Source organism: Ictalurus furcatus, chromosome 6 (assembly GCF_023375685.1).
Source record: "Ictalurus furcatus strain D&B chromosome 6, Billie_1.0, whole genome shotgun sequence".
NCBI classification, from domain to species: Eukaryota; Metazoa; Chordata; class Actinopteri; order Siluriformes; family Ictaluridae; genus Ictalurus; species Ictalurus furcatus.
The window spans coordinates 23,897,054-23,924,845 of record NC_071260.1 but is presented as its reverse complement, the minus strand read 5'-3'; the positions used below and the strand labels follow the sequence as shown (position 1 = coordinate 23,924,845).

Sequence of the window (27,792 nt, the reverse complement as noted above, 5' to 3'; positions counted from 1 at the left end):
GAGAACACTCTTTGAGGCAGTTGAAAGGGAGGAGCACTCATCATGGAGTGGTTTCTCAGTAAGATTGAATACACATGTTCTTTACATGAGTACATTGGAACCCCAAGGCTACAGTTTTCTTTTCATGTGTGGGCTATTGATCAGAAGGTCATGAGTTCAAACCCCAGCACCGCCAACCTACCACTGTCGGGCCCTGGAACACAGCCATTAACCCTCAACTGCTCAGATGTATAAATGAGATAAACGTAAGTCGCTCTGGCTAAGGGCATCTGCCAAATGCCAAATGTAAATGTAAATGTAATGGGGGGAAGCCCAAAGTCAGTGGAAAAGAGAAACAGAACAAAAATTTCAAGTGAGTCAGAATGGCCATAATTCAGGCCAGTTACACTTCTTGAATGAATATGCAGTAGGCTCCAACAAGAAGTCTCAAAATTTAATAAGCTTTCTGAAGAAAAATAAAAAAAATAGTACACATCAATAGATCACTGTAGCAATATATTAATATACATCAATGTAGCAATCTATTAATAGATTAATATATTGCTACATTTAGCTTCATATTACATTAATACTGCTTCACAAGCAAGAATCATGGAGGTAAATATTTACTGTTTGTTAATTTTTCTATTGCTTTTTCTGATTTTGTTTTTTATTTTTATGAAGCACATGTAAGTGCTAAGCTGGACCACCATGTTAATACCTCAACAAAGCCACCTTGTATCCCTTTGCCCCACACCCCACCCCCATGAAAAAAACAATCCTAGAACCGCCCCTGACATACCCACCCACACCCACATTGTTGCCACTCCACTTTCCTGACACCAATCCAAAATCAGTGTGAAAGTTCCCATTGGCACAGTGTTGGCATGGAAATAATCATCTAGGCACACCAAGACAGGAAGCAGCTTATGCCACTTTGGCAGCTTAACATATGGGCAACAGGCACACAAGGACCACAGTGTATGAATCATGAAATATACAACATGCATGCTCACTTTAAGCAAAGGTGGGCAAGAAAAAAGCAAATAACTCGTGGTAAAGACTGATTTCTTGGAGTTGGATTCACTGTGATCTCAATTATTACATAGAAGGAATAAAAAAATGTCACTTTTGTTTGAGATATATAACTGCCGAAGATAAAAAAAAAATAATAACAAAATAATAAAAATAAAAACCTGGCTGTTACAATGGTTCTTCCATTAGTCAATTTAAAGAAATCATTCTTCCCCCAAATCAGCTCACCTGCTCACAACACACCACACAAAGCCCTTACCTTGAACCTAAGCAACCACTTAAATCAAGAATGAAGCAGAGAAAAGAAGCCAGGGAAAAGCACAGAAGCACAAGTTAGTGACAGTTCAGAGACAGCTTAGACGCTTGGTTATGCAATAACATTGGTTAGTATAAGCAAAACACCAACCGCTGTTAGTTAGAAAACCATCATGCTTTGCTTTAATTGACTTTCCATCATTATCTATCAAGGTAGAAATTTGTTTACTGTTAATTCTGTTTACCTTTACTCCATGACCAATATCATCCAGCAAGTTGTAGTCGATAGGTTTCCGTATGTAACGCACCGGCCGCTCTGGATTGGCTGGAGCGATAATTTTGTGAGTGCGGGAGGTGTTTTTATTGGTTGTCAGGATGCCAATCTCCCTTCTTGCTACTTTCTCCTTGTGTATATCCACTGTCTGTAGGATAGCAAAAAAAACCCCACAAAAACAGACACAAGGGGTATCCCTTTAGATTGGAAACCAGATACAGTGTGGACACAGACTGACAGAGTCAGTGAATTTGCCCAACACAAGTCTTAAACATTTCTTGTAATGCCATAAATCTATGGATAAATACACAGGCACTTATACACAACACTATTCAACAGCAAGGCTATGCACAAGAAAAACTTGTGTTGAAAAGACTTGGTGAAAAGATAAAGCTGATTAATGTGTTAGAGAAGCAGCAATGTGGCACTTTGCAATCCTGTTACAAAGTGTGTTGTTGACAGCTGGTAAATAAAAAAGCCAGCTGAGGGAATTTGCCACTGCTGCCAGGTCCTCAAGCTCCTCACACAGTAGTCAATCTTTTTTTTGCATTAAATGACAGTGATGCTTCAGGTCCAACAGTGTGCAACCAACTGAAAGAGTGCAAACCAGTGCAAACAAAGTGATGCTCTAGCACAGGGCTACTCGAGTAGATTTAAAATTACCTAAAATTCCTTTGGACTTTGAACATGACTGAAATATGACAACAGTTATGTTTTAATGTGTAAACAGTAATGACTAGTCTGGGGCTATAAGTAGTTTTCTGTTTTGTTCCATAGTGTTGCTTCACATTACCATTACTGATTAGCGATCGTGGACAGATGAGACGCATCTATATTGAATTTGATGTAGGGAGAATAAAAAAAAAAACTACTTTGTAGAGTCGACTTTTGCCGACTCTTCAGTCAAAAATTGTTTTTATTGAAGACTTTGTTTCTAAACAAGCCATATCATATTTCACTAAACAGAGCAGAGAGGGTAAATAAAATTAAAAATTTAAGTCTGTGAGATTTGGTAAACCACAATAAGGGATCTGCTGCAGAAGCCAAGCTGGTCCATTGCTGAACCATGGCCAGTCCCCCCCCCCCGCCATATGCTGATCTACAATATATTTAAGTTAGGGATGTCACAAGAACCGATACTTCCGTACCGTCAGTACCAACATTCTTAAAACGTGATGGTACTTGTTTTTCTGGAGTAACAATGGACCGGATTCTAATGGAGGTACCGAGGTTGCAATTCTTCCGGACCTGATGGGGCAGCAAATACGCTCGTGTTTTAGTCAGTCCACAAGTGGTGAAGAAGAAAATCAACAACTACAAGCACACAGGAAAAAAACTACAGAAGTTTAGCCCCGCCGCAATTCGTTGAGAGGGAATGTGGTATGGAATATGGAAATACTTCGCATTCGAGGCGGACGACAACAAACATATAACTGATGCTGTGAAGCTGTGTGTGCAACCAATGCTATCATTCATTTCAAACAAAGCAAAGAAGCACCTGGAATTTGGCGAAGCACCTGAAAGACGGTCCTATATTACGTTTGTCTGAGGCATCTGCATTGTGGCCGTGAAACCAGCTAACGTTATGTTCCATGTAATGTTTGCAATAGCCAGTTATTTGTTAGCGACTCTAACGCATTGCAATGTTATAAACTACCTCCTAATGGGCCACCATGCATCGCCATTCAGCCCGTGTCCTGTCAATTAAATGTAGCCTAATGTCACTAATAATTATTCAAATGTTCATGCTTTCAATAAATCTTTTTGGCCTGCCACCATATCAGTGAATTTAAACTAATGCTTGCATTCAGAGTATAAGGTATGTGTGTGTGTGTGTTTGCGCACGTGCCTGTGTGCGTGCGCGCGCGTGCCTGTGTGCGTGCGCGCGCGTGCCTGTGTGCGTGCGCGCGCGCGTGTGCGTGTTTAGGAGTGCTGCACCTCCACTGATTGTCAGACAGTGTTTGATAACTAAAATCTCTCTCTCTTTTTGGCAGTATCAGCTAGAGGAGGATGTCCTCCAGGAGAGTTTTTAATTTATATTATTTTATTTTTATACCACACCACGGTACAGACTTTGGTATCGATTATCGTGTACTTTTGGTGGTATCGGTACCGACTGCTAGATTTTTGGTATCGTGACACCCCTAATTTAAGTGCACAGTTCAATCTGCTGGAATACTCTGCTGGGTTCACATCTGCACTATGGCCAGCCAGTTGATGACCCCTGCTGCAGAGCACTCTTTTAGGACAAGTGTTTTTCTGGCAGGCCATGAATTAATTGTGGATACCACTGTAGCAGCACTACCTCAATCAGCATGTAAGGGTGGACGTTCAGCGTTCAGAGCTTACCTGTGAGATGTGGTTAATGGAGGACTCCATGCGGCGAAGCTGTGACGCCTGGATATCCAGCATCTGCAGCACATTGTTAGCGAGTGTGTTGATCAGGTAGGCAACACTGGCCAAGGACTGAGTTGTGTAGTTTTTTGTTTCTTCTAGTGCTCTGTGCTTATCTGGAGACTGGAATAAAGGCAGTGAGAAAGGAAAAGAACAGTCAGTTAGAGAAGCAGTAATATTAGAAATGGTGGACAATTATTTTTGGCATTTATTTAGAGAGAAACCTTTGTGAATAATTCTCCTGAACTTTTCTGGGAGCATATTGACTAAAACCTTCTTCCCACTGCAGAGCAGAACATTTTGAGACATTCTGTGTTATGGTCAGTGTCGAAAACACTTCTGCTAATATACTGCTAAAAAGAGTCAAAATATTATATTATACCAAATCGTTAGAAAAGTATGCAGCATCAATTGCCATATAATTATTATAGACACTGGAGTAGCTGTGCAGCAAGCCTTTTCTTAAAAGCTTCTCCTAGTCCTGATTTATTGGCACAAGAAATGACAAAAACACAGTAAACATTCATACAGACTCTTCAAAGAGGCTTTTAAGATGGTCTTAGATCAAAAGAAAGGCCAAATTTGATCCTCGACAATTATCCTTCAGAGACCCACGCAAAAGACAGGGTTCAGGGAAAAAAGAAAAGAAAAAAAAGTTACACGTTGTGCTGCTTTGTAAGTGTAAGTTGTGAGGAATGTCAGGATCTCAGCACTTTTTTCAGTGAATCACATGACCGGGTGCTTTGAGTCCAGAACTGAGCTCCCAAAGTGACTCGGGGGTGTGTGAGTGTAACACAATCGCCATCTTTGTGACAGGGCTGTGACAGGAGGGGACATTCGACCCTCACTTCACCCAGGGCTCTGTACACCGAGATCTTGCAAGAATCATCTTCCCATTACAACATGTGACTATGACCAGATTTTCAAACTGTTATATAAATCAAATAAAAATCAGTACACTCATAAGTGCAGAAGAAAACATGTTGAGATTAGACAGATGTGATGCTCTATGGGGCACTGCATATTTGTCATGATATTTTCCAGCTGACAAATGACTAAAAGAAAGTGCTTATGTGGATTTTTTGGGGATTTTTATTCCTAGGAGCTTTGGGATGGTATTTCATAGTATAAAGAATTGTGTCTTTAAAAGAATCTAAATTATTCTTAAATTATAAGTTATCCAACACTTATCACCCATGTGAAAAACTAACTGGAGATCAGTCTTTCACAGCACTGTGGTGAAATTTTGGCCCACTCTTTATAACTGCTTTAGTTCAGCCACATTGGAAAGGGGTTTCTGCCCATTTAAGGTCCTGCCACAGCATCTCAACTGGTTCAAGTTAGGACTTTGACTAGGCCACTTCAAAACTTGCCATTCAAGAGGTGGACTTACTCCTATACTTTGGATAACTGTCTTGCTGCATAATCCAGTTGTGCTTGCATTTCAACTTTCTTCTTTAGGACATTTAAAAAAAAAAAAAACAACATTTTCTCCTTTAGGATTTTCTGGTAGTGAGCAGAATTCACGTTTCCCTCAATTACTGCAAGTTACCCAGGCCCTGATGCAGTAAAGCATCCCCACACCATCACACTTCCACCACCATGCTTGACTGTAGGTATGATGTTCTTTTTGTGGAATTCTGTGTTTGGTTTATACCAGATGTAACAGGACCCCTCCCTTCCAAGCAGTTCCACTTTCCACTCACCAGTCCACAGAACATTCTCCCAAAAGGTTTGGGAATCAAGGTGTGTTTTGGCAAAATTGAGGAGTCTTAATGTTCTTCTGGGTTAGCAGTGGTTTTCACCTTGCCACTCTTCCATGGATGCCATTTTTGCCCAGTGTCTTTCTGATAGTGGAGTCATGAACAATGACCTTTATTGATGCAAGAGAGGTCTGTAGTTCCTTTGATGATGTCCTTGGCTCTTTTGTGACTTCCTGGATGAGTCATTGCTGTGCTCTTGGAGGAATTTTGGAAGGTCGGCCACATCTGGAAAGGCTCACTACTGTGCTAAGAATTTCCTGATAATGGCTCTCACTGATGTATTTCAAACACCTTCTGCCTCATCATTTCTGGAATTTCTTTTAACTTTGGCATAGTGTGTTACTGGGTAAAACCTTTTAACCAACTTCATGCTGTTGAAAAAATTCTATTTAAGTGTTGATTTGAATGAACAGGGTTTGCAGTAATCAGGCCTGGCTGCGTCTTGTCCAGTTGAGCCCCATTATGAGTTGGATTTCATAGATTTTGGGAATAAATAATTACGGGGCAAATACATTTTCACACCAGTCGCAGTTGGTATGGATAACTTTATTGCTTCAATAAATAACATTATTTAAAAACTGTATTTTGGGTTTACTCAAGTTGCCTTTGTTTTATCTTACATTTTGTTTTAATTTCTGAAACTATTTAGTATGAGATATACACAAAAACAGAAGAAATCATGAACAGTCATCATGAACAACACTAGGCTTTAAGTATTGTCATTACTATATAAAACAAATTAAATATGGACTTCAGCATGGCCTAAATCACTAAACACAAGAGTTAAAGTTACAAACAGGTATAGTATCAATACTACCCTGTAATTATTTTTTAAATTTTTAGAAAATAGGGTTGATATTAAAACCGATGCAAAACCTATGTAAAAGTAAGATTATAACATTTTGTGCACTGATGCAAAATTTACGATGCATCGAAGGATCAATTATATTTACCACTCCTACTGCGTAAGGTTGTCTCTTATCAGTATCAGCAGTGTGTAGCAGGCAGGCATGTAGGTCAGTGTGCTGGTTCCTCCCCCAGGCCACATGCTGACAATATTCACATCCACTGCACTGTGCACAACAGTGGCCAGCATTCTGACTATGTGTGAAGAGAAAAGGAAATACACCCCATATGTACAGAAGGAAAGCCTGTTTGTCACATACCCATTACAGTAAAGCAAAATCATTCTTATTAGAAAGTTGGAGTCAGAGTGCAGGGTCAGCTAAGATACAGTGCCCCTGGAGCAGAATGGGTTGCTCAAGGGCTCAAAGTGGCAGCCCGGCGTGAACCCCTTTGCTTGACCTTCGCATCAGTTACCCAGCTCCTTAACCACTGAGCCACTACTGCCCCGGCTTTTATTTGCTCCTATACTGTAGAAAATAGGACACATGTACTGAAAAAAACTACCCCCCCCCCCCCAATAATCCAACCTGGGATTAAGGAGCGCTACATATGTGCACACCTGCTGTGCTTCCAAAAACTTCTTGTTTCATCAGCATCCTCTGTCCTGAAGGCTGAAGTTTCATTCAACTAAAGAAGCGTGATACAGTTACCACTCAGTTGCTATGAATTCATTCAGATGTAAAAGAAGCACCTGAGGGAAGGTGAGGGAAGGGTCAGGGCCTTTAAATGGAGATGAGCCAGGTCAACCTCTCCCTGGGGTCAGATCAGAGACAGGCTACAGGTGTGGGATACAATGATGCTCCTCTCTGAATACTGATTGCACCATGAAAGCCTCTTTTCTGCAGGGATGGCAATAATGATGTTACTGCAATGCTACAATAAGGTAATTTACTCCCCTGTCTTCCTCAGTCACATCTACATCTACACACACACACACACACACACACACACACACACACACACACACACACACACACACACACACACACACACACACACACGCAGCAGGGCTCAAGAGTAATTACATGGTACTGAGTGTAATGAGTCCTCAACAGTTGACTCTCCAAAGATACACTACACTGACCACAGCAAAACAGTAGCACGAAACTCGGATAATGAACTTTTAAATAATCAGGCTTTGGCTCAGCCTTAAGTGGGTGAAACAGCAGGAGACAAACAAACATATGATAGGAAAACAACCATGAGAAAATACATAATGCCTTAAATGTATATGCATATGCAGAAAAGCATTGCTAATGAACTTCAACTTTTGCAGAAGACTGTAGTGAAAATGATAAATCGTTTGGTGTTTTTTCCATTAAAGCACATTTATGCATTTTGTATCAAGATACAAGTTCCTGGGTTCCCTCAGCACCACATCCTCTTTTTAAAGGAATCTACAGACCCCTATATGGCTGCGATGCCAGAGATATAGGGCCTTGTAGGAAATCTGTTCTATTGCTTCTTTAATCAGTAATGAGAAATTAATGGTAGCTAGCTGGATAACATTACCTAACCCATTAAAATTCTGAACTGGGTAATTGGGGTAAAAATGAACCAAAAAACAGCATACCATTTTATCGTTTTCCTGTGTGTAGGAAAACCAAACGGAGTAAAGTCTCTGTGATGACACAGTTACACTGAATGGCTTGAGCAAACACTTCTAGATGAGGTATGCTACAAAATGTACAGCATAATAAACCGAGTCATTACATGTTCACGGCAGATCACCATATGGAGTGCACTTTTTTGTCTTGGCCACAGAAGACATCTGACAAACATAACTCTTACAGCAACACTGGTACTTTAACACTCTTGAGCAGTGGGAGTCTATGCACCAGAGAGCAAAAATAAAGGAATGAAAGGAAAGAAAAACTCAACGGTGGTCTTGACTCACAGCCATCCAGAATGAACAGTAACAGCAAGTCTGTGTGTGGCAAATCTTACTGTTTCTACAGGGGCACTTGAGAATCTTAAAATCGGTGACTCCTATAACATTTTCCTATTACTACTTCAGGGGGAAGAGCTTTCTCTTATAGAGCCCCATATTTATGGAACAGTCTTCCAATTAGTGTTCGGGACTCAGACACAATCTCAGTGTTTAAGTCTAGGCTTAAAACGTATTTGTTTACTCAAGCCTGCCCTGACTAGACTTTCTGTTACGCTAAGCACAGTCCTAATAATCTTTTCTATCCCTCTCTCCTTCTGTCGAGCCACACACGATTTTATGGAGATACTAGAGATCCCGATCCTCTCTGCTCTCCGGACCTGCCTGATCCGTTTCGGATGTCCTACCTCTGGATGGAGCGCTCATCTACTCCAATTCCAGATTGCTGGGACTACGGCTGCTTCTAAGGCCAAACAGACTTCATATAAAACCATAATGAACTTTTTCACACCATCTGTTGTTACCCAGATGAGGATGGGTTCCCTTCTGAGTCTGGTTCCTCTCAAGGTTTCTTCCTCTTAACATCTTAGGGAGTTTTTCCTTGCCACCGTCACCACTGGCTTGCTCAATTGGGATAAATTCACACATTTAATATCTGTATACCGTGTTTATATATTTCTGTAAAGCTGCTTTGAGACAATGTCTATTGTAAAAAGCGCTATACAAATAAAATTGAATTGAACTATATGTTTTAAAGACATTATCTTTTCATCAACTCTTTGAAAGCAAACCCAATCTGAGCTGAAGAGAGTCTGACTTGACGTGTACATAGCAGTGCAGCACATTCAGCTAACAGCAGCGCATGGCCAGTTAATAATGCTGCACCCCCCCCCCCCCACCACCACACGGACACACACACCGCCACACCCCCACACCCCCACACCCACAGAGATCTGTTACAACTTGGCCAGAAGAGATGCTGGAATATTTTAAAACATTCCAGCATAAAACAATCCTGTAGAGGACTCTCGTTTTACACTTAAAACAGAAACAAAAACAAAGTGATATTTGAAAGACTGAATGAGGACGCAAGACAAAGACACCTGATAGCAGTCTGGTCTCAATGGGCTACTCACACATAAGTCTCTTCTACACATCTTCAACATACACAAGAACCAATCACTGGAATCCCACTGGCACTGGCAGATAAGTGAATCAGAATCAGCTTTATTGGCCAAGCATGCCTGAGCATACAAGAAATTTGTTGCCAGTTTACAGTGATCTTACAGCACACACTTACACATAAAAGACAAAAATCAGACAAAGTAATACAAAAACCTAATGACAGCTATCACATGACAGTTTACAGTGCAAACATAATCTAATGACCACTCACACAGAGCAAAAATAAGACACTCTTAAAAACCACTCTCACAGAACAGTTAACACACTAGCACATGGCAGTGTTAGTTATCGGCATCAGATATACAGATTTGATTCAAACCACTGACTCCAGACGTCTAAATGTCTGTAGTATGAACATTTTTCAAGGTGAGCAAGAGCGACATAAAAAATTGCCGTTTGTAACACTTACTTAACAGTTGAGTGCGCGCAAAGTGAAGAATTTCAAACATTTGAAGATGCATCATCCTGAAAAATACACAGAATTCCTCGAAGCAAATGAGGAAAATCTGTTGTTTGAGCATCTGATAATTTTATTTGTCCTAGCCCTACCAGAGCTACACTATTTGCCCAAAAGTATGTGGACACCTGATCATCACACTTCATTGGCGCTTTTCCCCTTTCCCCACCCCTTGCTTTTAAATCACTTATGAATGCCCTTGAGGCTATGCACATTTTACTTCTGTTTTCGAATTTGTGGCAATTCGTAGGCTGCAATTGCTTGAATGGTGGGTTCATTATTATTATTATTATTATTATTATTATGTGAAAAACAACAATAACAAAACTGACAAACTCGCTTATATTAAACACTGAACTTTTACTAACAAAACGAATAGGCATAGAATACACGATGCTGTAAAATAAAATAAATACAATACACAAAGTTTAAATAAAAAAAAAAAGTGAAAATCAGCACACACTGTGGAACCAAATAAATAAGAAACATAGAACTTTTATTAACAAAACTAATAAGACGGCTTGGACGCATGGTATAGCTACACCATGTTGTAATATAACAAATAAATTACACAAAGTTTAAATAAAGCAAACCGAACTAAATGATTTTTATTAAGAGATGGAAAAATCAAAGAGACTAATATTTCAATACAATGGCAGACAAAAGACTGTTCCACTAATTGACGACATCTTGCTCACACTGCTCTACTGGTAATCCACACATTCAAGCTAATATTACTTATTTTTACATTTTTCTTATTTATTTTTTTAAAGTCAGTTTTATAGTTAGTCTGAAAGTTACCATTAGTCTTCATCACTTCAACAAAAGATGTTTTCCATTTGCAGTCATAATCTATTTTCGGGATCTCCTGGAGGCGAACAGGAAAGGGAGAATGTGGACATCAATATGTACGTTATAGCAGTAGGATATTGAAATCAAATTACCCATGCATTAAATGCAATGATTTGTGCATTTTACCTACACATTATGACGACCCTCATGTCTACCTTCAATGAAAGGGAGCATTCAAATCTCAGAGTCTCACAGTGGTTTAGGTTTATAACCACAGCACAGAAAAGCACTGTAGTAATATTACCATAATATTAAAACTCCAAATCGCATCCACAGATTATGCCACAAAACTTAGATTAAAGGCGATTTCACTACTATTAGCCTGGTTGTTGAATCCGAACCAGAAGAAATTTAATACTTTTGCTTTTTTTGGTATTTGCTTTGATTTTGTTTCTCACTGCATGTAATTAAACATAACATTTTTTAAAAGTTACAAAACGTTGGCTGAGGGCTGTGTACGGCTGAAAACGCATAAAAATCTTTCCATTGGTCAGAAATAGACAATGGAAAAAAGTAAACAAACCTTTGCAAAGTGCGTATAGAAATCATAAAAAAACATTTTGGGCATCGCATCCACTGTAAATTCTCATTTGTGTTTGTCAGTTCAAATCTACAGAACATTCCACAGCAGTTCAGCGCTTTCCTTTGGCTCAGTTTGCAGTTCTCAGCTCAATTTAACAGCTTACATCAACAAAAAATGTCGCCTGCAAACCAAAATATAAGACATATTTGATTCACTTCCTGCAGGTGGGTTAATTCAGGGTCGAATCACCTTCTCACTGCAGTAGAATTGTGCCAGGACCGGTTGTTCTGGTCCACACCTGAGTGTGATTGTGAAGTGTTCCAACATGCCTAAAGAACTGCACCAAAGATAAAAACATCAGGGGTTGATTTAAATGGAAAAACATGGCATATATGTAAGCAAACGAAGGCACAGGCCCAAGAGAGCCTGGGGAAAAAAAAAAGTTAAAGGTCAAAGATTTCAGTTTCTGATAACATGCCCAAGCTGAATTCTGCAGTCAGGGTCTGGTTAAAGTGGGCCTGCATTGCTGTTTATGTACATGACTGTTTAGAGGATAACACTCAAATAGACTAACTGAAGTCTGCTTTGAAATTATTATTTATCATTTCGAGTCACTGTTAAAACTAGCGATACACTACTGCAGTGCTTCTTGTGTTTGGCCATGACCCAGGGGTTTTTGAGAGAAGTCTAGACGGTTACGAACACGGACACTTAAACCTCTCCTTTCCTTTAGGTCTTTCTTTCACTTCCGTCTTGCTTTGTATAATACTCCATTTCTGCCCTTCAGTCTCAATATCACGTCTGTCTCAGTCATTCCTTTCCTCCCTCTCTACAGTCTCAGTCCTCTGCTCAAGCATAAAGAAGCTGGGAGACTGTTCTCTTTGCATAGAGGAAAAAATAAAAAAGTCAGCCTGGTCCTGGTTCATCTTTCTCTCAGCATGTTACATTTAGGACTGCAACAACTAAACGATAAACTAAAACCGATAATTAAAATAAACGACAATGAATTTCATTATGGATTAGTTGGGTCTTTGACATCACTGTGGCCTCAGCATGGGTGCCAACTTCCACTCGCTTTCACGCAGGAATAAGCCCTATACAAATACACGGCCATATTCCAAATGCCTTTCCTGTTCACTGAACATGGACCCTATTAAGGATGTAAAATAATGGCGTTAGAACCTACGTAGTGCTCGACATAACCAAGTTAGATTCAGGAGTGACTTTGCCTGTTTGGGAATCGGTAACAAACGAGGTCTAAGATGGAAACCTTTGTTGTAATTTTATCTGTAATGAGATAAATGATACATAATTTTCAATTAATATAATATTACCATACACAAAGTATGCATTAAATGACACATTTATTCAGGCTCAATACAGAAGCACACGTTAAGGAGAATCCTCGCTTGGAACCTCGACCGAGGTGGTACTAAAAAAAAAAGTAGCAGGTACAATCCACATTCAAAAGCCCCCAAAAATCATGCAGACCCGAGTCGAGTCGTACCGTGCGGTTGAAAAGTGCCAGGAATGAGCTGCTGCGGGAAAAGTGCATGATCCAATGCGTCCAAAACACGAGAACGTTTTATATTATTTATTAAGTTTCAAACAAACTTGTAAGTGTATTAATGTGGCTTGTCGTGTCAGATGCTGCGACAGATGCGTGTGCTGTTTGATGTGTTCCAGACATGTTTTCTTCAGCACAGAAATAACATTTTTACCTTTATATCCTTATCTGTAGATGTCAGAAATTCACGCCAGTACTTCCATTTTTCATAAAGGCCCGTCCTGACAGCAAGCAAGTCTCCATTACACTGAATGAGCGCGAGTCCACGCATACGTGACAAACAGCGCACAATAGAAAAGAAATGCAATAACTGACTACAATATTCATTTTGATCAAATATGTTGTTTGATGCTACATGTAGCTACATTTAGAAACAAAAGTAACTATTTTTTTTTTCCTGAGAGCATTAACTGTAATGGGGTTATAACAATTTCATAAATATAACAATTTTAACATTATATGTTATATTTATAACAATTTTATATAAATGTAAGAAGTGTCATACAGACTGAAGTAATGTTACTGTGTTTATACGAGTGAATGTGTGTTACTGCAGAACATTCAACCTCATACCAGTTAACACTTACTTTGTACTTTTGTTTTTCTTCTTTAGGATTTTTAATATACTGATTTAACTTCTGCTTTAAAGCTTGTGGACAATCAGTTGTTTTTTTTGTTGTCAAAATATAATGTTAATTTTTTTTTAATCCTTTGCACAATGTATAGCATAGCCCATATAGATACATTTAATTTAATTTAGCTTTTTCAATTTGCACAAGAACAACATCGGGCAGAACGTGAAATAATATGTCCTTTCAAAAAAATACAGAAAATAAAAACTGGCCTTTTAATCCAACTAAATCGATTTATTTCTTTGATTATCAACAGATTAAACAATTATCAAAATAAACGTTAGTTGCAGCCCTAGTTACATTACAGTATACACTAGGGATGTGCGCCATGACTAACTTCACTTACATAAAAACGGAAATTTTGTAACCGACTAGTCTAAAAAGTAAAAAACCCCAGGAAGACAGTCAAAAAACGTTTTGTTTATATGCAATTCATTTGAAATACTTACTCTATGAATCAAACAGTCAAATCCCATATTGAATGCTGCTGAAAAATAAGTCATATATATGTGATGTGCTTACTTTGCATTATGATCACTGTACATTAGGGTGAGTGGTAGCATGTCTGCTGCAGCCATCTCTGAGAAAATCTCGGTTATTTTTTCAAAGCGGACAGGATCACGGGGCGGCGAGTTAAAGTGAATGATGTGATGGGAATTTGATTGCTTAGGCTAGTCTCGCCTATGCTAACACCTACGTGCCGGTGTTGAATATGGTTATGCATGGCTCCATTGGAATTGTTATACGCCAGTTTGTCATGACACAGCCTACACAAAACTCTTCCGTTTTCTTCCAAGTCAAAATACTCCCACACCCTGCTCGCCTTACGAGTGGACATTTCTGTGGGCCCGTCTGAGGTAAAAAAATCAAATGATTTTGTTTTCTGCTCCAGATATCCACTTTTCAAAATAGTGTATTGTTTTTAAAACGTAACAATAACATGACAGTAATTTGAAAGTAGCCTTTGTAAAACTATAAAGCAAAACATAAATGTGCAAAAATAAAATTTTATTTAATCGACACACCAGAGTAAAATTGTACAATGCAATAGCTTTGTGTGGATTAAAACTATATTTACATGTATATTTTAGTTATAAAATGCTTTAGACTATAGCCGATTGCCTGTCATTAGGTTGCATAAAAATCTGATAACATGTCATTGGCTTTAGTTCTTATCTATCAGGGGTGCTGGGTCCCAGGCCTTTTTGTACAGCTCTGCTGGAGTGACTAATCACAAAATAAACAAACAATTTCAGCCAATGAGTCCACCTCCGACAATGGCAGAACATGGACTGGCATAGAATTTACGTATGGGTTTTAATACAGACACAGTTTTTTTTTTTTACAGCACAGGTTTTAATACGGCATACATGTTTTTTTATTTTTTATCTTGACTACTTATGTTGAATCCAATTGTACCCTTTTTACTCTCCTTTTTTCCTTTCACAAAGTCAGCTATAGGATTTGTTTTTGGATTCTGTGAGGTTTTGCGTTTACAGTGTGCCCTTTTCTGACTGTGAAGTGCGATAAAAGAATCTCAACAATGAAACTGTATAAAACGCACAGAACACAATTTTCTACAAATGTATTACCTCAAGTTCTGCTGTCCAAACTGCCCTGACACTTATTTTTCTTTTTTCTTTTTTTTTTTTACTTTTCCCACACACAAGTCTAATAGAGCCTCCTACATCACCTCAGTTAAGGTGGGTTTCATAATCACTTTCAGGTGGCAAATCACTGCAAAGCAGCAATTACTTGCATTATTTACTGCTGCCATGTGTAGCATTCTGAAACATTATTATATATTAGTGCTCTTGAATACGTTGTGTAAGAACAGGAGTGAGAATACAGTTGGTGAATAGCTTTGATTAAGAATTATATATGCCCATCTGCACATTACACCATAGCGTCCTTCAAACTAAAAATATTGCATATACTCTGCAACATAAATGTATAAACCGTTTTTAAAAGATCTTTAAAGATATGCTTCCAACAGTGGTTAATTTTGCATCCAATGCCTCCAAATTCACTTCTCACCAAGTTCATCTCAATGAACTTTAACTTTTAATGTAGATGAACTTTAATCTTGGAAGCATGCACAAATAGTAACGCTTTTCTGGAAGGCTCAAGAGGGAGGAAGTGCTTAGTATTATGGTTTCACTCTGTTTTACACAACAATAGTATGTGTAACATTTTTAGCAACTGGTTAGCGGGAGCTAACATGCAGTCATAAACTAGTTAAGTGAACCTGCTAATATCATTCTACCCAACTTGCTCTATCTCAGTAAAGAAATCCGGTGTGCCAGTGGCTTTAGTCTTTGACTACAGAGGTTGAAGAAATAAAGCTAAATTGTACTTTCTGTCAAGTACGTGTACCCAAGATGGCCGCTGCCTCCATCCTGTGGTCATTTGGCATGTCGCTTGTGCATGTCCGTGTAGTGCAATAGTGGAGGTACCATGTGACTGTGTCTGAAACTGAGTAAACAAAGTAGCTTCATGTCTCAAATTGCATATTTATGTACTATTCTAGAACGGTTTTCACACAAAATGTGCGTTTTGAATCTCACTCTTCTGAATTTTCTAGATTTGTAAAGATTTTTGAAAGTGCTGCGAGGGTTTTTGAATTGAAACACAGCCCAATGACAACAATCATTCTTATGGAAGAACGTTTTAAAGATTAACAGAGCTCGTCGGTCTGTTTAACATCCCTGCGCATTACAGCTCAGCTTGAAAACCAGACGAACAGATATTTTGGCTCTGATGTTCCATCCAGTGGATTTTGCTTTTAATCCAGATTTACATCTGGACATTTACACAGATATGCAAGTGAGTACAATGCTGCTCACGTAGCATCTGCGTGCACACACAAAGTATATTTGCACCTTTAGAAAAGACTCTGAGCAGCCTACATCAAACCTTACTTCAACATCTCAGAATTAAAAATTAGACACCAGTCTAAGATCAAATAGTGATTAAAACTATGCTGCATCCACTAAAGCAATCAGGTCAAACCAATTAAAATGACTCAAACTTTTTCAAGTGAGAGACTGAAGAGATTGAAGTTCTCTTACTGCCAGCTACTTAAGATTGAGTGCCACTAAAGTCTGACAGTTCTGCACACCCTGCTTTATTGTTCCCCATGCACAATGAGAAAGTCAATTCCACTTACATTTTTTTTATAGGGTTATTACCAATCAATATCTGTGCAGCTGAGAAAGAATGACAGCAGCTCGGCAGACTACAGGTACAAAGCAGAGAAAATCAAGACCCGCTATTATAGCACAAATCATTTTGAAATATTCTTTCATTTCGAAGCTGGTTTTAATATACAAAGACATTTTGTATGTCTGCACAAAGACTCAGTTTGAAGTTTTTGCCTGCGGTACTTCTGAGCATTCCATGCAATAGGGGCACTCAGCAATCACCTTTTAGTAACCTAACCATAAAAATAAATAATAAAAAAAAACAGAAAGGTAGAAAACTAGAATAATAATTCATCTCTTTATATCTCACTGTGTTGTCCCTAAATATGCCCACACAAAATGCAAAATAGTGCCCACGAGTGACAGCAACTGCTACCCTTACCTTAAAAGGACAGCCATTTTTCCAGTAAACCGTCTCCTCTGTTTACATTACCAACCCTGAGTTTCCAATCCTGCTGAAGCCAACATATCAACGACATCAGAAATGACTTTAACCCACTAAATAAAATAAAAAAACAACCCAAACCTGATTTCTGTCAGTGAAGTCTGTGATACATAATGATGGTAGAAATAGATAAAGCTTCAATGTGTGACAGACATGTACACTGCTTTACACTTTACATTACATTACACAAGATTAAGCATGTACTACATGTACTGGGGGGGGGGCTGGTATTACAAACATATCAATATTGCAATATTCTGTTAATTTTCTTTCTAAACATGAATGCAAAAAGGAAACTCTTTTGCTCATATGCACTTTTAAATGAGGTAGTTCTGCCTTTGGTAAATAAACTAAATGTTATTCTGTGCATCATAAAAGTATCACAATAAAGTATACGCTCACACACCCAGTGAGCAGTGACAACGGCCACAACAAAAGAAAAAACGAAAAATACAGCGGATTCTAATACAGTCTTTTGAGCATCTTTCATCCTGAGCTGAACATTCAGGTGGCACATTTGGTGTAATTACAGCATTTACTGTGTGTAATTTGTCTCCGTTTCACAGAGCACAAGGAGATGTATAGTTGCAATCAAAATTATTCAACCCACATTGCAAATCAGGGTTATTCTCAAAATTTACATACTTTCTGCTGTTTTCAATGAACAAATCAAACAAAATCTGGTTGCAGCCGTTGATTGCTTCCATTTTCTGCCCGGTCCAGGTATTTCATATTTTCTACCCCTAGCCAGTTCAGGTATTTCATGTGCTTCAGCTCAAGCACACCTGGTACAACTAATGAAGCCCTTAATTAGTTGCATCAGGTGTGTTTGAAACAACACGCGTTTTGCATATTTGTGCTGATGTGAGGGATTCTATTCAGGGGGTTGAATAATTTTGAAACTGGAGAAATTATTATAAGTTGCATTTTCAGTTGAATTTGGGGAAACCACTTGAAGCATTCGTTGTGATGAACTATTTCACTTGCTTTTGTTTGATTTGTTCACTGCAAACAGCTGAAAGTCTGTACATTTTGACAATAAACCTGATTTGCAATGGGGGTTGAATATTTTTGATTGCAACTGTATAATGTAAATGAGTGTAGTTTACATGAAAAGCAGAGCTCAAATGAAAATGTGAATAAATCGTTGGACAAAGTCTAAAATCATTTTGTGAGTGTAAAAATGTTAAAATAACTCTTTGCAGTGCATAATAATAAAGCTTCACAGTGCATAATTTCAGCCATGAAATCGCATCACGGCTGTGAGCATCACATGTTCTAAAAACAGAGCTCCTCAGGAGACAAGCAATTAGGTGCAAGACCTTTGTGATATCTGGAAACACCATTTCCACATAAGTAATACACCATGTCCAACTAAATCATGGGTTATGCAACTACCGGCTGTAATGTAACACTCCTGTAACTGCTGTTGTCAGTGTGAGGCTTGTGTGACCACCTATATTTAACAAAGATTTTATTTTTTTAATTTTTTTTAGAAACCGGTGTTGTGTTTGCAATTGTTTGATATCCATGAGAGCAGAGTATTTTTGTGAATTGTTTGAACAAAAGATCAAAAGGTTAAACAATAAAGACAATTTTTCACAGCCTTCTTTGCTCATATTTAACAAGGGTGCCAATATTAGTGGAGGGCACTGTACTTTCCTACAGTGACATGAAAACTTGAATGCTGTGAGGAGAACACAGTCCATCAATGAGAAAAGTCTAGAACTTTAATTGAAAATGAGGAAATAATACAAAAAAATAAAATAAAAAATAAAGTACTTTATGGAATTGATTTAAACATTAGATTAGTCGGATTTATTAAATATTTCTACTGCACAGATTCTCCTCCCATTACCACGTACATGATCAACTATAACACAGACTGGGTTTTATATTGCTTGTTACATTGGATAAACAAACCTAAAATCTCTTAGAGGTTGATATAAGGGCTAACCGAGTGGTCGATGGGCATGAAAACCCTGCTGTCACACAGACCATATCTTCAAGTGACATTTAGTCTTGATGTGGGCAAAGGCAATAACTTCCCTTCAGCTCTAGTCAAACCTTGTGTCTGAAATAGTGCCGCGCTCATTACTGCCTCTTACCATTACACGAGAACATTGGATATTCTCCAGTAGACTTTTGACCTACAAAATGTCAAAACTCCCAAAATAGTGAATCATATAGTGAACAGGGTTTTTACAAGGATCAGTCAAACCATGGTTAGGAAGGCTATGTTTCAGTACTATAAACATTGTTGAGCTCACTGGAAAAATCTTCTGAAATTATTAAAACATGCTAAGCATTAACAGTTCCTCTCATCTGTGTCCTCTTCTTCATATATAAAAATGAATGAATGAATGAATGAATAAATAAATAAAGGCGGCTTGTACAGAGTTTATTTATCCACCGTGGACTGATCCAAAAAGGAATACTTCACCTACATGTTTTCTCAATGCTGTATAGGTGTCATACTGTCTCCATGGTGGTTATCCAAACAAACAAGCTAGAAACGTCATGCCTTCCTAAAATCCCTGATGTTCTCAGGCCCCTTCAGAGTTCTCCAAACCACACACTGCTCCAAGCAGTTAAACATGGTTCCAATTACCTGTGGCCCTGTACTCAGCACTGTCTAACCACAACCAGCTGCATGAGGCTGGAGCCAGAGGACATCACTCCACAACACACAGCTCAACACTGCACTCCATGACTCACACATACACAGAGAAGTCATTGGGAAGTGGCATGATGACATGAGTGGCACTGGCATCAACTCTGATGCTGAAAAAGGGGGACAAGTGGAAACTGCAAGCGTCATAGGCAGTGAGAAAGCAGTGAAAATAACACTTTCTAGAACATGCATTTAAACGCTCCATTTAAATGTGTATAGTTAAGAGGATGGACTCCAGCCCTACAGAGATTTGTGTTTTTCCTCTAGGGCTGGACGATATGACCTAAAATCAAAATCTCGATTAATTTAACATTTTACCTTGATTACGATTAATGAACGATTATTTTGTTTTGGGGGTTTTTTTTGCTTTGTTTTTTTGGGCTCATAGTTTACTGACAAGGTTTGTACTGTAAATATGCTCAACTATTTAAGGGGACACTTTTTTCTAATGAAAGCGTGCATTTCTTATATCTTTGTGATTTTAAAATAATTGAAGGAAACACAAACTATTAAACTATATGAACTATGGTCCTACTTGACCAGAGATCAGATGTGACTGCAAAGTGCAGACTTCAGTTCAGCAGCTATCTTTTTATGACATGTTTTGTATATGTTGCAGTGCAGTTTGGAGAAAATATGGCTGCAAGGGTACAGTGTATCTTCTGTAGAGTTTTAACAAGGTGTTTAAACCCAGTGCACTCCACTGTAGCTATGGGAGCCATATCTTTCGCGATGTAGTAACAAACTGGCATCTTTCCATCTTGTTGAATCCTTTTCATATTGTGTAGCATTTCTTAAACGCTTGTGTTATCGACACCTGCATTGTGGAGGCAGTTGTTGCTGGGCACTTGTCAGTCTCTCTCACTTTTTGAGCCATGCACTGTTCATATTCGGTAACGTGATTGTGCTCAGTGTTGAAACAGATTGGTGGTATTACCTTTGGTCACTGAAACGGTTTTTCTGTAACGTTTACATTTGACGTCATTTTGTTCGGCGTCGTCTTTACTGAAGCTAACATGCGTCCAAACGATGGACACTGCGCTTTTCTTTGGTACAAGCTGCTCCTGTTGCTCAGTTGACTCGGTGTTGGAGTTCGCCTCCATGTTGCTTCCATGCCACTGACTGGATGGGGCGGAGTCACGAGTACACACGCGGTAGTATGTTTTTAAGGGGAAAGTAGTGACAGGATTAAAACCCCGAAATAATTGACAAGAGGAAATTACGTCGGATAGAGGTTCTGAATTTCGGTTTTGATTACTTTTCTATCAACCATCCAGCCCTATTTTCCTCTTGTAATGCCTGTGCCACACTACAGAGCTGTTTTTGGGGATGATTTGCCCCTGCCTACAGTTGCAAAATGTGGCTGGATTTTAGTCTGGTCTTAAACGATTCTCTCTTTCTCTTTCTTATCTCTTTACCATAGTATTCTATGGTGTAAATTGTATAAAATCCAATCTCAAACTCGGTCTAATCTTGATCACATGAATATTAAACACGTTCAATATTTATGATCAATATCCTCATTTCTGCTCAATATCATGTAGTGTGGAGGGACACGTCGACTGTCGCGTACAAATCTTGATACCATGTGTGAAAGACCAATAACCAGCCAAGCACAACTTTTATCCACCATGGTAGTTTTGATTTAACAAACTGCACTTTCTTGTAATTCTCCTGCAATGCTACAGCACAGGGCCTATCCCAGCACGATATACTCTTCATATGAATGTTTATTTATTTGATGTTACAATGACAATGGCAAATCTACACAAATGTAGGCAAGCGTTTTGCTCATATTCAATTGACATACATTCGTTTTTACTACTTTTTAGCAACTACCATCAATGCAGGCATGGTTAGCCTTAATATGTCTCGAATTAAAGCTTAAAAATCCTTAAATAGCATTTAGTTATGATGTACATGTGAGAAATCTTCAATAAATATTGACAAAAATGATCTAGGTGATACATCTTTGCCTCTAAAGCAATGGCAAGGCAGTAACAAGCCACTAAAGATTTGATGGCTGAACTGTTCCAAAGTACAAAACAAAGCTTCAACATCATCTCAGGGGACACAGCATGGTGCAGCTTGTATTACCTCATCGCTGAGAAATCAGAGGAACAGGGCAATGGCTTAAAAACATCACAGCATTAGGAAGGAATGGCAAAAACAAGATGAGCGCACAATGAATCCTCCCAAAGCTAACATAATTGTGCAAGAATTAAAAAAACAGATGCAATATGCCTTTCAATGCCTTTCTTATTTAAATTTTGCCAATGACCAAGTTTATCAAAACACAGAGACTCACAGAACATGATAAAATGTTTGGCTCACTAGAGTGCTCATTTGCAGCCTTCTATGAGATCATCAGTACTGCAGAGTACTTACAATAACAACTGAGAAATAATACATTACATTATGTAGTCCTTGCTGTAAAAATTCTATTAGTGGTTATTCTTTACTACATATCTAGGCCTCTTGTTTGGTGTGAGTCAGCTCAAACCCTTCCTAGCTCAAAAGTTATGGACAGTATGCTGCCTGACAAGTTGTTACGTTACCTATCCAAATTTAAAAACAGCAACAAAGGGATTATTATCACTGTATATGGGACTGTCATATATTTAAAGCTTATTGATCGAAATTAATGCATTTTATTGGTACAAGTTTTGGTCTACAACTTGAGCTGGACTCCATTTCATTAATACTAGTAATTGCCTGTCTAATATATATGCTTCCGGGATTATTTTGTACTGTCATGGATTAGTGGTGAGGCACCTTCTTAAAAACTTGGCATAAAATTATAGAGGAGCCATCACTATGGAGCATTTGACATGCATGGTACATTCATGAACAGATAGTTTTTATTGTGACACCATATCATGAACATGTTGATGATCTCTTTTGTCACATATTGTGGTTTGGTATGTCATAATATTATATCCCACTATATACAACCGGTTGTTATTATTATATTATCAACGTGGGTAACCATCTTTCACTGCTTGGCAACAGGTGTGATACACAAAATGATAAGAGCACACACAAACCTTCTTTAGTGGTAATTTAATTTCATCGCTGCAAGCCATGCTCGTTTCCTCTCACCAATATTTGGCACAGAATGTAGGGATGAAACAGTTACCACTTTCACGATAAACCACGATAAAATTCCCTGATGGTTAACATTACCGCGTCACGTTTAATTATCATTAAAACAGAGCTCGATTATCGTAATTTGTAAAACTCGCGGTAAATGCTGTCCACACACTCCCAGCGTGAGTCTGACGCAGGTGCAGCATGCAACATTGTTTTTTTGAGTGTGAAAGCGGACTTTACAGTTAAAAACTGACTGCGTCTGCTCAATTCAGCATGAGCCAAATGAGTCCAAGTCGCAGTACAGATCCGCACGAGTCAGATTTCATTCCTGACAGGAAGAGTGAGGTGAGCTGACTGACAAGACGATGGCGGGAGATTTAGTTTAATATAAGCGAGTTTGTCATTGTACTAATTTGTTGTTGTATTTTTTATTAAAAATGATAATGAACCCACCATTCAAGCAATTGCCGCCTCCAAATTGCCGCTAAATCAAAAGAGAAAATGAAATGCGCACAGCCGCATGGGTATTCATAAGTGATATAAAAGTGAGGGGGGGGAAGGGAACGCGCCAATGAAGCACCAAAGCCCCCTTTTGCAGCAACTTTCTTCTGGCAAGTTCTGCAGACAGGGTTACCATCTTCTATTAAGTTTCCCTCAACATTTTTATAAAATCCAAAACATGACCAAACTTCGGATTTGGTCCTCTTGGAAGGTTGGAAATTCTCCCGAGCGCCGTCACTGCCTTCCGCCATGTTCTCTAACTGAACTAAATGATCGCAAAAAGCCTAGTGACAACCATCCCATCACTTCATAATCAAATATGAAACCTGTTTAAATGATTTCAGTGTGTGTTTCAGCACTTTTTGTACATTTTCAGCACATTTTAACTATACCGTGATAATAGTAATAACAGTGATAGTTCTGGTCACAATAATAGTGATACGAAATTTTCATACCGTTACATCTCTAATAGAATGAAAGGCATACGGCGCCAGACACGGACATTCTTTTCGGGTTTGCTGGTGCTCAAAAATTTATTACGTACCCTTAAGAAATTGCTGGAATTTCTAAAGTTTATTGCCATTGTTGTGGCAGCCAACGACAGCACAGCTTGACCCTGAGCTCAGTTTAATTCTTACTAACACTAAGAGTTTAAGTTATCCAGTTGCTCTCTTTAGCCAGTTTTAATAAGGGTTCATATAGAGACTGAAGCAAAAAACAAAAACTGTACAACTAAAGTTAGAATCCATCATGGTGGCATTCACTGGTTTCTCTGAAGACCCGTTGCCCAAAATCAAAAAATTATTGCAGAGAAAGCAATCTCGCGTCTCTCCGCTTTTTCCCCGGTTACCATAATTACAGTAGTGTGTGCGCACTGCTCTTTGCGTGGCTGACAAAAACATGTAAAAGCAAAAGTAGAAAAACGGAGGAAAAACTGCACGATCATCATTTTAATGATCGATCATTGATGTCTCTTCCGAGTACTAAAGTAATCGAGTACTCGTGCCCATCCCTAATCTATACCCCCGCCTTGTTTAAATATTTTTAAAAAATTAAAAATAAAATTAAAAAAATTAAAAGCTGGGTATTGTTCGATTGTTTGAATTCTCATTGTTAACAAAATTTTAAAACATTCCTATAAAAAACAACACAGCAACAAAACACAAATACTACCGCTCATCAAAACTAAAGACAGTAGCACTAAGCTTACTCAGTGGTAAAATTGGGCATGCTGAAGATCATAGTATATTGTACAACTGTACAAACCTAACAACAAAATCCCTGCACCAGACTGAAATGACGCAAAGAACTTTAAATGGTTACCCTCCATAATGCTCATAATCATTATCATAAATAATAATAATCTTTATGTATATAAACACACCTCATTTTAAGTCCAACTGTTTTACATCCAAAAGATAACAAGGTATAACTGCTAAAAACATCCACAGACATTAATCCCAGTTATTTCTATAGTGATATATATCCTGACCGTATTTAAATTAAGACACTACACTGTCCACTAGTCAAACACAACAAATCTCTGATTAAGCAGCCATAAGGCAAAACGGCTTATTTGTCATGGCAGAGCTTCAAGATCTGGTTTCAGGGACAAGGTGGATGTGAGATGTAGTACATGCCCCTGAGACATGAAGGAAGCTGAAACATATGAGGATGTGATTCTCAAAGCAGGAGGGTGGTGTGAAAAACCAATGCATTCTGCCCTTCATGCCAATTTACTCTTGTACAAATAGCACAGGATTATTGTGGTCTTTTGAGCTGCGCAGTATGGACAAACTGAACAAGGGCACAAGCCCAATATACATCTTGCAGTCAGTCAATAATGTCATGATTTGAGCCGTTTAAGCTGCGTTAGCTGAAGCTGAACAATGAATGAACAGCGGTAAACTGAAGTGCTTTACTAGCGGGTTAATGAACTCACCCAAACGCATCCTATACACATGAGATCAATCAGACATTTACACAACACAAGCCTAATATTACAACTTCCTTCTGTACAAAATGACACGAACATGCAGGTGAAGTTAAGTATGGCGCTAGGTAGAACTAAGTCACATCGTGAATAAGCTCTTTCAAGAACAACGCACTAAAACATGTACAATGAATAACTAATGCATAAAGAATTCACAGTATTTTATTACAGTAGAGTCTCATAATAACGTTCCAATATCAGATCAGGTTTTCACGAGGGCAGATTTCACATTTTTTGTTGAAACATTTTTAAGTTCATATATAAAATGTGTGAATATTTGGTTTAATTTTTGTATTTTCTCTTCAACTTAAATGCTGTTGACTAATACTCTATACCATTTTAGTCCGAGAAAATAGACTAAAATAAATAAAATTAAAGGATATTTTCGTCAGAAACAAAAACAATTTTTTGATGTTCCCAATTCCAACATCTGAATATTATTAAGAATTAAGGCAAGACACGGCAGACAAAAAAGGCGTGTTTGTTCATACTGGTCAGTTTTCTGATTTTGGTATATTTTGCTTCTATAACATAACGTCTTATTTAACACTGATACCATAAAAATGGCAAAAGTTCACATTAAAATGCTTATTTTTAGGCATTTGGTGTTCTTACATCTGTCAACTTCCCCCAAACTTTGTCAGAAGTTAGCATTTTTCAACCAGATATATCTCAGCAATTGCTCAGAGAAAACAATGAGCGTTTGGTATCGTTGGAAAGCTCATTTCCTCAAGCGTCATGATAGCGGGTCTAAATATGGTCATTTCCTTTCTAGAGCTCACCAATAGTGAGAAACTACAGGCTGATCTAAACCAGGAGACAGAATTTTATTGGCTAAAGAACTTTAAAGATAATTTCTGGCGATGTGATTCACCAAAATGTGTCACGTGACGTGCTCCAGCCGCGTACAATAGGAGACATCAAAACAGTAAAAAGAGATGGGAAGAACACAGAAATTCGGTGCAAAAAGCATTAAAAGGACGTAAGCATTAAAAAGATGCAAGCAGCTATCCACAACTCGAATAAATACGAAAAGTACATGTAAAGAAAAAAAGACTGTTCACGAGAACAAGAAAACAAGCAATGAATAACGATAGAAATTTCTCCTCTATTTGCCATGCTCTCATCACGTCTCTGTCTATAATGTAATATAATTCGCACACCGTTTATATATAGTCAGTTGTGTACTAGAGCTTTGGGAGAAATGTTCAATGAGTTACAGTTGCTATTAGCTCTTGGTCTTTTTGAGTTATCAAGGTTTGGATTAAAGTCATTCAATTCAAGTGATCATTAGATTCAAGTGATCTTTAGAGATAGCTGTGATATAATTGTGAGTTATGATTTCCATCAGTGTAACAAAACAAATCAGAACCACTGCAGTAAACGGTTTGGTTTCTGATCATGTTACTCTTATTAGTAACAGCAAACAACTAGATACAAGTCACACAAAGCTGTTGAATGTAAACACTGTTGTTACATACTAGGGCTGCAGAAAACAATCAATAAAATCGATAATTAAAATAATTGACATTATAGATTAGTTGGGTCTGTGATGTTACCGTTCATAAACACAGCCTTTTTTTTTTTTGCCGCACTGAATTAAAGCACCAGTACACCATTGAAAGATTTAAACGAAGATGAGTTGACAAAGTATAATATATATCACAGAAAAATATATTTGTAGAGTAGTATATTTCATATCCAGTTAATGTCAATATATAAAACAATTTATATTATATATTACCAGTTTGATGTCAATGATTGATTAGAAATGCTTTTGTTTGTGGTGAGTGAGTGTGAAGCCTAACAGGAGATTTTTTTAGATTTCAGTGAATTCATTCTGTTAATATGAATTAATAACATTCAATAAGTTAAGAAATCTTACTTTAATCTTCAGAATTTAGTTCATGTGTTAATGTTAATGTGAGTAATATGTTTTCTGTTTATGAAACCAGTTACTGTGAAACAACTTGTTGAAGTTGAAAGAAAAAAAGTTTTTATTTGCATTTCTTTCAGAATTGTGGAATTAATTATTATTAATTTAAAAGAAGGCATAAAAGGCAGAACTATCGGTATTGGCCGATATCACTCTGAATAATCGGTTATCGGCTGAGCAATTTAGTATCAGTGCATTTCTATTAATAACGTGTTTGTATATACATGTAATAAGTGT

The 27,792-nt window shown here is 38.0% G+C and overlaps 1 protein-coding gene across 2 annotated transcripts in view; it reads right to left on the bottom strand.

The window, feature by feature from the left end:
* The window catches only part of abi2a (abl-interactor 2a), a 37,159-nt gene that overhangs the window by 8,288 nt on the left and 1,079 nt on the right, over nucleotides 1–27,792 (bottom strand). For both annotated transcript variants that reach the window (XM_053627218.1, XM_053627219.1), the window contains exons 2-3: nucleotides 3,893–4,060; nucleotides 1,515–1,691 (exon numbers count right to left, since the gene is read on the bottom strand). In XM_053627218.1, the coding sequence (XP_053483193.1) occupies nucleotides 1,515–1,691; nucleotides 3,893–4,060 (345 nt within the window). The remainder of the gene's footprint in view (nucleotides 1–1,514; nucleotides 1,692–3,892; nucleotides 4,061–27,792) is intronic.